Source organism: Molossus molossus, unplaced genomic scaffold (assembly GCF_014108415.1).
Source record: "Molossus molossus isolate mMolMol1 unplaced genomic scaffold, mMolMol1.p scaffold_m16_p_17, whole genome shotgun sequence".
In the NCBI taxonomy this organism is placed as follows: Eukaryota; Metazoa; Chordata; class Mammalia; order Chiroptera; family Molossidae; genus Molossus; species Molossus molossus.
This window is the reverse complement of record NW_023425352.1, coordinates 50,811,445-50,822,042: the sequence shown is the minus strand read 5'-3', so window position 1 is coordinate 50,822,042 and position 10,598 is coordinate 50,811,445. Positions and strand designations below refer to the sequence as shown.

The 10,598-nt window shown below is 56.6% G+C and overlaps 1 protein-coding gene across 1 annotated transcript in view; it reads right to left on the bottom strand.

Moving 5' to 3' along the window:
* Positions 1 to 854: 854 nt before the first annotated feature.
* Positions 855 to 10,598, bottom strand: part of TSPAN15 (tetraspanin 15) — a 49,817-nt gene continuing 40,073 nt past the window's right edge. The window contains exons 5-8 of the mRNA XM_036265414.1: positions 9,429 to 9,545; positions 3,797 to 3,844; positions 2,208 to 2,324; positions 855 to 1,613 (exon numbers count right to left, since the gene is read on the bottom strand). Of these exons, the coding sequence (XP_036121307.1) occupies positions 1,464 to 1,613; positions 2,208 to 2,324; positions 3,797 to 3,844; positions 9,429 to 9,545 (432 nt within the window). The 3' untranslated portion in view covers positions 855 to 1,463. The remainder of the gene's footprint in view (positions 1,614 to 2,207; positions 2,325 to 3,796; positions 3,845 to 9,428; positions 9,546 to 10,598) is intronic.

Sequence of the window (10,598 nt, the reverse complement as noted above, 5' to 3'; positions counted from 1 at the left end):
ATGTGTCTGCTATTGCCACATTCTATCCTTTTGCAAATCCCTCTCCTGCCCCTACCTAGACAACTCAGGCTGGCATACTTGGCAGACCAAGCATCCAACCACTTGACTCCTGGGTGTGCTGGACATTTCCCTCAACACCCTTAGATCAAGTTCATCAGGTTTGGGGCTCTTGTTGACTTATTTCCATTGCCCTGGCTACTAAGAACCTCATATGAAATCTCGAATCAAAGCCTTGTGGCAGAAAGGTATAGGTGAACTGATCCATGTAGGTCCTGCTGTCTCCAGCAGGGGGCAACCAGCACCAAGCTTTGCTTGGCATTACGTGTCATTTGGCCCAACCCCAGTCCCTGGGAACAATATGCTGCTTACTGAAGGAGCCATGGGTGGATCTGTGGGCACTGCTCCGTCCCGACCCCTGACTTTCCTAGCTCCCATCTGCCCCACTTTCCGGAACATCATCCTCATGCCATAGGTGGCTTGGCCTCAGTTTCCCCATCTGTAAAGTCATCTCTGCCTCCTCCCCTGAGGTTTCCCATAAGCAAATTCCTAGCACGAAAGGCAGGCGCCAGGCCCAGCCCACAAGCTCAGAGGAGAAAAGCCATTTCCTTAAGTGGCAACCAAAGAAGGAGAGGCCGTTCCAGCCCAGCAGCAGACAGCCTCGGGCCAGCTGCAGATGTTCCCAGGCCTGTGTCCCAAACTGTTCCGAATCTTGGCCCCTAGGTGCACGCCTTCTTCCTGCACCAGGGGGCCGCCAAGCCCACATTCAAGCCTTCCTCGTCCCCTCCCCACCCAACAGCACAAATGAAAGACACACAAAAAAATCATGTCTTTATTGTTTAATTAATAAACTCACTTGGAGGGGCAAAAGTGGAGTGCATAGGAAACACCCGGCTTTGATTAGTCAGAAACTCCTGTTAACTGTGTACAAAATAAATGTTACAAAATCATGTAAAAAACAGGATCAAGCAAAGCAGGAGCCCATGAGGAGGGCTCAAGGCACCTGGAGGCTGAGTACGGGCCCCTGGGGCATGGACGAGGGCCTGGGGCCCGGGGTCTGCACCCTCCCTTCTGTCACCGCAGGGCACACCTGTTCTCCTCTCTCCCCATTTACAGGTCACTAAAAGACACACCCAGAAGGGCATAAACATGAGGCAAGGCACTGCCAGAAGGGAAACAGCCCTGAGTTGAGCGCTGACCCTTCCGCGGCGGCCCAGGCCTAGCGAAGGGCCACCCTCATACCCAGTGTCCAACGATGTGAGCAGACACAGAACTCAAGCTGGGTAGGACCTCAGGCTCTGTCCTCCGGGCAGGCAGTGGCCATGGGAGGCCTGAGCCGGCCACCAGAGCAAACAGCCTGGGCTTTGGCCAGTGCGGACTGGGAAGAAGGACCACTGTCCCATCCAGCCCCCACGACACGGCGCTCCGCTGGCACGTCCCACTGGGGCCACTGCCCCAGGCCAGCCCTAGCTGGGGTAGCACATGCAGCATCCTGTGCCTGCTGTCTCCACTCTGGGCTTGGCCCCAGGCCCCAGGAGCCCGTCGGTGACCGAGTACTCCGTGATGATGTCTTCCACCCGGGTGATGTACAGGAGCGTCATCAGTACCCCCAGGAACTGAGAAGAAGGCGCAGGATGGGTGAGAGCCTGCTGGGAATCTGGGCAGCGCTCTCTGGCAGTCCCAGCTCCCAGAAACCCCGGCAGCCAGTCACGAGCGCTCGTGGCACCGGTGACCTGGGAAACCCGGGAGCCCAGCCTTCTCCCCAGCACCCCTCTCCCCTGCCCAAGCAGCCCACTCTGGGCCCTCCTCTGCCCTCCCAGCAAATCCCAGAGACCTTCCCTGTGCCCATCAGCAGAGGTTTCTCCATTTGGGGATTCCTGTCTCCACCCAGCTATGCCACTCACCATCTGGAGGACCTTGGGCAAGTCACTTAATTTTGCCGAGCCTCAGTTCCCTCCTCTGTGAAACGGGTACGATAGTACCTACCTCGCAGAACTGAAGCGGGTAGTGCCTGTGAAGCGCTCCGAAGCTTTACAAGCGATGCTACCGCCGTTTGCCCTCTCCTCTCAGCCCTCCGGCCTTCCCGGGGTGAGCCCAGATTGCCAGTACAGAGCCTTCTTCCTGCCCCTCAACCTCCTCGGCATTCTGTAGCCACCTGCCCCCCGCCCCGGCGCCAGCTGCCCTCCCTGAGTGGGGCGGGACCAGCCCACCTGGGGGAGCAGGATGCCCAGCAGGAGGCCCGCCATGAACGTGTAGTTGTCCATGAACCAGATGATCACGGCGTTGGTGCAGCCCCGCACGTGGATGACGTCCTGCACGCTGAGGCGCTGCCCAGAGAGGAGCCCGGCTGAGTCCCAACTCTGCCACTCACCGAGGTCGGGCCGTTCCCGCAACCTCCCCGAACCGCAGTTTCTCACATACAGTGTGAGAAGGTGGTTCTAGACCACTGGGTCTCAACGGGCAGTCGTGTTCCTGAGAGAGCACTGTGGTGGCACTTCTGGCTGTCACAGGGAATGGGGTTGGGGACTGAGGAACTTCAGAGCTAAGGACAATTCCACACCCCCCACAAGGTCCCCCCTGCCTGCCTCTCAGACGGCCCCCAGGCATTCCTGTGGGGAAACCCTTTCTTCACTGTCTGAGCCAGAAGCCTAACTCCAGGCCCACGAAAACCAAAGTGTTTGCCACAGGATTTTACTGTATACATAAATTTTGCAGAAATACTACTGTGTAAATTAAGGAACAATTTTCCTTCATTTTGTTCAGAACTTTATCGAGAATTGTTCACCACGTCAACTGCAGAAATAATGCCCGTGGCGTGCAAGTTGACAACATACCCCGCCCCCTCCCCCCCCCCCCCCCCCCCGCAGCAGCTGCCCCTGCGGTGCAGACTCCCGCCCGCGTGTGTCTAGTGCCTGAGCACTTGCATGTTGACATGTGCTATATGGTCATCAACTGTTTCATTTTATTTCTCCTTCCATCTCAGCTAGATCGTTGTTACTTGTTTTGAAATTAGGTATGTAGGAAGGTTATATTATCTGTGGGTTTCATTTCAGGATAATATCCAGGGCATTACCAAGAGTTTATTACAAAAAATGGTGGGAGAATAAAGAGTGTGGTATTGAAAAATAAATTAATTAATCAAAAAGAAATAAAAACTGGCCATTGGGTCTGATGGCTCCAGAGCCACCGCCAGTCTATGCTCTCCAACTCGAGCGCAACAAAATCACCTCTGGGCCCCACCCCAAGAATGTGCGCTTCTGACAAGTTCCCAGAGGGGTGCTGTTGCTGCTGGTCTGGGGCCTCACTCTGCAAACCACCACCCAGAGCATCTCAAGTCATTGGTTTTAGCTCCCTTCTCAGCACTACCCCAGCTTCTCTCCCAGCCCAGGGGAGTTACTCAGGAAGCTGATCTGGAGGGATCTCCGAGAGAGCTCTCTGTCCTCTGGGGACTCCCGAGTCCCAGGCTGAGAGTCCGTGTGAGCATCTGCGAGCCGGTGGCTCCAAGGGCAGGGGCAGGCTGGTGCGGAGCATGCTGGGCACATGAGCATGCATCACAGACCAATCCACAGCGGGTGCTCGGCAAACCCCAGCAGGCGGCCTCTCCCAGCCTGGGGGTTCTTCGCTCCCTGAGCCCCTCAGTGTAGAGGGGTAGAAAACCCTGGCAGTCCCTGGCTCCTGTTCAAAGCCAGAAATGTTGGAAAATCTCCGCAGCCAGGAGCCCACCCATAGAACCCCTCCAACCACCCTGGGGATGGGACAAGAAGAGCAACCTTTCTGAAGAAGATTTTGCAGACATTACCTCCTTGTCAATGGTTCTGTAGCCACACATGGTGTTGACAACTTGTGTCTGAAACAGAAAGGTATATTAGCTAACACATAGGTGGTGCTTGCTGTCAAAGACACTGTTATTCTCCCGTTTTATGGATGAAAGAACTGAGGCACAGTGTTGCACTGTCCAGTATGGTTGGAGCCGAGATTCCCACCAAGGCAGTCTGGCTTGAGTCTGCATCTTAACATCCCACCTCCAAGAAATGCCGATGGAGGAAAGGCGGCACTAGTTCTGTGGCGCTTGGTGGGACCCGTTCCCTCTGGCGGCAGCCAGGAGCCCAGGGAAGAGCAAGCTGCTCCAGGCTCCTCCCTGCGGCCTGGCTGAGGTGCGCTCTGCCCACAGGGGATGCCCTGTCCCAGAGGTCGGGCTGGGCCTTCCCTGCTCTGCGAGCTCTCCTGCAGGACCGCCTAGACCCAGCCAGGACCCTGCGGTGCAGCACCTCTGACCACCCTCCCGGCCTCCACAGACTGCCGCCCCGCCAGGGGAAGTGTTGCTCAAGTTCCCTTCCGGGAAGAGAGTCGCTCTCAAGAACTCCCCGACGCCGCTCGATCTGGGTGCAGGGAAAGCTGTGGTTGGCCCCAGATCTCATCAATCCCTTCCCAGCAGGTATCAGTCACAGGGCTGGCAGGGGCGCCTCCCATCATGCCTGTGTCCCTGTGCATTCTCTCATAGGTGGGAGAGAGCTAGAGGCCCCGGTCCCGCCCCTCCACATCTGGGTCAAAGCTGCTGCGGGGTCAGGGTATCAGCAGCAAGGCAGGAGAGCACCAGAGTGGCAGTGTGGCCTCTGGCATCATGGTGCCTGGTCCAGACCCTACTGTCACTGAGCTCTGTGACCAGCCTCAGGTGTGCTGCGGAGGGGCTGGCACATGGAGGCACTCATTGTTGGATGGATGGATGGATGGATGGATGGATGGATGGATGGATGAGTGAGTGAGTGGTAGGCTCCTTGGTCTCTTCCATAAGCAATGATGATCAGTGAACCCATCTCACGAAGCTGTTTTGAACATAAAGTGAGATACACACATAAGTGCTTATCCCAGGGCCGGGCACACAGGAGGGCTGCCGGAGCGCCTTTGTCTGCGATCCTGGCTTCTGCAAAAGTGCGGAAGGGTGTCTACTCTCCTTCCCACAGAGCAGGTTGGATCTCACGTCGTCTGGATCAGTCTGAACGTCAGGGCCTGGTGTGAGCAAATAACCTCCGTCTCAGTGGTCCGCCAGGAGCCCTAGACCCAGCATCGCCAGCATCCACTAAGCACTTCTGACCCCTCCAGGCCACGAACATGACCCTGATGGAGAGGGTCAGGCCAGGAGCAGGGACAGAGGTCATGATGGGAGTGGGTGCTTTCTCCCTTGTTTGTCTGTTCATTCAGGCAAGTGTTGACTGAATGCCTGTTAGGGGCCAAAAGCCGTCCGAGGTATTGGGAATGTAGAACAAAACAAAGTTCATGGAACTGGTATTCCTGAAAGGGAGACGGGCAGTGAACACGATGAATAAGCAAACTACATAGGATGTAGAAGGTGACAGGAGTGACTTCGCTCTTCACTGAGGTTGCAGCCCCAGAGCAGGGCCCAGCCACTGCCTCAGGGAGCAGACATGCAGCGGGCAGGGCTGTCCCCTACCCCTGCAGCCCAGGAGGCCCCCTAGGCCCCTGGGGACTCGCCTCCCCCTTCCAGAGCTCCCCTCCGAGAAGGGGGAAAGCTGCACCCACGGTCTTTCCCAGTGTAAAGCCCGCACCTGAGGGGCGCACAGGCCCCGAGGCAAGCTGTGCAGCGGCCCATCCCAGCTGGCACAGCGCCACCAGGTGGGACACCAGGGAGGGAGCTCCTGGGCACAGCCAAGTTCATCTGTGCCTCCCCTCGCCCTGCCCCAGGAAGCTAGGTTACCTGGGGTCTGCGCAGCGAGGAAAGGGGAAGCGGGAGCTTCAGGGACAGGCCCCCAAGGGTAGCCAACCCAGGAGAGTGAGTAGCGATGAAAATTGGACACAAGTTCAACAGGCCACAGGCACAGCAGTCCGGGGCCATGTAATGCAGAAGCGAGCTGCCCTTCACCCCAACAGGTCTCGGGGCATCCTGCCTGTAACCCAACTGGACAAGCCAGCGTGAAGCTCTGTTGCTCCAAACCCTCTGGAGAACCAGGAGCTGACAGTGCAGTTTCTGTCCAAGGTTGGCAGGCTTGAGACCCAGGAAGAGCTGATGTTCCAGTTCAAGTCTGAAGGCCGTCAGACAGGAAGAATCCTCTTACTCAGGGCAGGGACAAATCCCACCCAAATCCTCTACAGGAAGCCTAGTAGAAGACATTTCTCTCCAAGCTGAGAGCTAGGGAAAAGTGACTCTCCCTGAAGAACTGGTTTGCTTTCTTGGTTAAACGTTGGCAGCGTGACAGACTGCATCTCCCTTTCCCTGTGGCTGCCAGGAAGCTCCAAGCCACCAAACACGAGGCCCGTTTCCAGTGATTCCATAAGCCCGTTAGGCCTACATAATTTTTTCCATCATCTGGCCCTCCTATTTTAGCATATATTTTCCATGATTCTGATTTTTAAGTTTAGTTTTTTATTTTGTGTATTTCAGATCCTTGGTTGAATATAAAATAAATCGATTCATACACACATGGAACTGATTCTTTTGAGGAGGGAAAACACCCTATTTTATATTTAGAGAAAAAGCATCCAAGTGTGGGAGACACAGGGAGAACACAACAGGTTGGCCCTGCATGACCAGAGATAACCCAGGCAGGTGACGGTCCCCTCCCCACCTGGTGTTCCCATTTAGGGGCCAGCTTGAGATCCGCTTTCCCTGCAGATGACATCATGTTTAGACTCCCAGCCTGGCCATGGCCCCCAGACTGCAGACTCATCTCTAACTGCCTCTTTGACAACCTGGTGGCGTGTCACACAGGCTCTCGAGCCCCACGTGCTCACGCTGAGCTCCTGCGGTCCCCACCCTTTGTCCCTGCAGTCCTCCCCTCAAGCAACGGTAGCGCCGCCTTTCCTGTCGCTCAGGACAAACTCTGGGAGTTGTCAGTTTCCTCTTCCACCTGCCTCTCACACCTGATCTGTCAGCAAATCCCGCTGGCTGACTTGCAAAGCACGGCTGGAATCTGACCACGGCTTGCCTCCTCCACGACCGCCACCTGGCTCGCAGCCTTTGCCGCCTCCTGCCCGGTGTGGTGGGTGCTGGAGGGAGCTGCCCAGACCCCGCGGCTGCTGGGAGCGGGCTGGCCGCAGCCCCCAGCTCTCAGCCCCCCGCAGTGGTTGTCACAGGTGGTTAATTTTATGTGTTGATTTGGCCAAGCTTGGGGTGCCCAGACATTTCGCCAAACATCATTCTGGGTGTTTTTGTAAGGTGGTTTTTCAATGAGATTAATAGTTAAGTCAGTAAACTAAGGAAAGTGGATTGCCCTCCCCAACACGTGCAGCCTCAGTCAACCAGTGAAAGGCGTGAGCAGAACAAATAGAGAATTCTTCCGGCCAGACTGTCTTCAGATCTGAACTGAGACACCAGCTCTCCTGGGTCTCGAGCCCCCAGCCTTCAGGGAGGGACCACACCATCGCTCTCCTAGACCTCAGGCCTTCGGACCCGGACCGGAACCGAAGCACTGGCTCTCCCGAGTCTCCAGCTTGCTGACTCACCCTGCCGTTCTTGGGACTTCCTGCCTCCATAATTCGGTGAGCCAATTCCTTACAATAAATCACATCTCACACACACGCACACATCCTATTGGTTCTGTTTCTCTGCTGGACAGAGCCAGCAAGTCCCTTCCCAGGTGGGGCACTATACTCATGCAATGCCTAGCCAATGTGGGGCATGAAGGCTTGGCCTCCTTGTCCCAGAATGGGACACCTCTGGGGGGCACCCACATAGATTCCGCGGAGGTTCCTACTGAGGCCGCATCATTGCTCAGTTTCTCCCTCTGCCCAACTCAGCTTCTGTCACCTCCCTTACAGGTGTTGACCCTGAGAGCACCTCCCACTAAGCCTCCTGCTCACTAACCGGAATCTCAGAGCCTGACCTATGACACCTGGACCGCTGCACTAGCCTTCAACCAGACACCCCACAGCAGCCAGAGTGATCCTGGTAAAGCCTACGCCATATCTGCCAATCAGTCACGGAAGCCCTGTCACTCAGGGAACATCAAAGTTCTGATCATACCCGTGGCGTCCCTGACTTCATCTGCTGCTGTCCTCACGCCCCACCCCTCACTCTGCTGCAGGCAACTATCTCTGTGCTGTTTCTCAAACACACTAGGGCAGTTCCTACCTCAGGGCCTTTGCACTTGCTGGACTCGCTGCCAGGAATGCTCCTCCCCCAGAGATACTTCGCTTACTCCATTTCCCTCAGGATTTTATGGAGAACTCACCTTCCCGGTATCTAAAATTGCAGTCCTCCACGTACCTTTTTGTCTTTTATCCTGAGCATTTATCACCTTCTAAGATCCTCTTTTACTTATTTGTCAGTTTTCCCCACAAAGACATCAGCTCCATGCAGGTAGAGTTCTCTGTATGTTTACTGTACCCCCAGAACATAGAACCACACCTGGCAAGTAGTAGGTCCTCAATAAATATTTGTTGAATGAATGAATACAAGTTGGGCTTCCACATCTCAACTTGGACATGCAGGGGCCACTGCCCTGGGTGAAGTTCAGGATCACCTCTCACAGGCCTCTCAAAAGCCCTGGGCTCCTTTCCAGCATACCCCTGCCCAGAGAGCTACCCCAAAGGGCAGCTGAAACTTCCAAATCCACCTCCCCTCCTGGCCCAGCCTTTTTTTAGGGCTCCTGCAGACTGGCTCCCTGACTCATGGGCCAGGCCCGCACCCCCACCAGCAGCTGCTTGGTTTACAGAATCTGGCAGTGGGCACAGAATGATGGAGACATCAGAAGAGAAACTTTCCATGACCACCCGGAGCATGAGTAATTGCAAAGCCCTCTGCCTCTTTCCAGGCCAGAAACTAGGCAGGTTTGGGACACATTAGTCAAACACAGAGGGTTGACGAAGCCTCCCAGGCAGCTAAGTGGGTAAGAAAGTTGACAGGCCCCTCCGGGTGTTCGCATCACCAGACCTCTTCCAAGCGCCTTGTTCCTGACGCTCGCCAGGCCCTCAAGCCCTTCGTCCCTGGAGGCGCCCGAGCACAGGCTTGCTCCCGCCCTCCAGCTGAGCTCCGCGCCGCCACCCTGCTCAGCACCCAGGCCTGGAAGCCGCTGTCACTGCCGCTGCCGCTCGGCAGGCTTGTCCAGTGGCCAGAGCACAGCTCTGACGATGGCTGCCTGCATTTCAGCCCAGCCCCACCACCTCGGGCAAGGCACCTTTGGGTGCCTCAGTTTCCTCACCTGTACAGTGGATAAAACAACAGTACGTGCCTCACAGGGTAGCTGAAAGGACTAAATGAGTTAGTACAGCTAAGGACTTAGAACAGGCCTGCACGTGGTGGGTGCCCAATGGACGCGAGCCACCGCTCCTAACAAAGGGAAGGCCCCCCAGGTGTGTCCTTCCAGCAGCCCCTGAGGCCCAGGAAGCCTGGACAATGACCACCACCTGCTGCCCACCCCACCACTGTCCTAAAGATGGGAAAGGTGCTTGGCCGGGGGTGCCAGAGCAGGGAGTACCGTGTTTCGGATGCAGCAGGTGTAGGGCACCCCGCAGGCCAGGGGTCCAGGGGCGTTGCAGTCATGGTACTGGTTTTTGCTCCAGTCTCGGTAGTCTTCCCCGCCACAGCACTTGAACTGAGAGGGGAAGCAAGCAGGGAAGAGAGCTGCTGTCACCGCCGAGGCCAAGGACAGACAACAGGAGGGGGTCCTGGCAGGGGACGATGCAGTTTATGATGTGGCCCCCCCTGTGGCTACAGGGAGCACCTGAGGCTGGATGTGGTCAGGTCACAGCACTCCACAGGCAGCACGGCTGCCCAGCAGGTAGTGAGCACCCCGTCACTGGAGAGGCATGCAAGCCAAGGCTGAGAAGCCTCTTGGTGGGATATCAGGGTGGTGACTAAACACTGGAAAACAAAGTCCTTCCTTGACAGATGGAGTCCATCTTCACTTCCCAGTGCAGGTGTCAGGCCAGAGAAGCTGGCCTTTAAGGTCCCAGAGAGTAGGATTCTATGGAAGCCACCACGACCCAGCGCCCCCTGCACCACACCGACCTGCTCCTCACTGGCCCAGCGCTGCCGGCCTGCCCTTAGCAAAGGAGCACACCCGCCTCCATCGTGCCCTGGGCAGGACTGAGCGATGGGAAGGCTGGTGTCCTTCTCCCCTGACATGAGCTCCTCCCTGCATCTCCCCGTAGTGGTGCCAACATCTGGGGAGCAGTTCCTCTACGGGGGTGCAGGGTGTCCGGGCATGTTCTGGGCACTGCAGAGACGGTGTGAGCCAAGCAGCGTGGCCCCTGCCCACGCGGGGCACATACCAGTGGAGGGACCCAGCGGAGGGGACCCATGTAAGCACAGCAGGAAAAGGTCAGTGACTAGTGCTGTGTACCAAGAATGTGAACACACAGGGAAGGCGGGGGCAGCTTCAGGTTAGGAGGTCAGGAAACGCCTCTGAGGAGGTGATATTTAATCTAAAACATGAACAACGGGAGTAAGTCAACATGTGCAAAGATCCTGCGTGGAAATGAGCGAGCTGTATTCCAGCAGCAGGCCGGAGGCCGCGTGTGCGGAGGCCAGCAGGCAGAGGGGATGGGATGAGGCGGAGGGGGAGCGTAGGCCAGGCATCCAAAGCCTGTGAGGAGGGAGCTGGGATCCTATTCTGAGTGATGGAAGTCACTGGAGGGTGTAACCA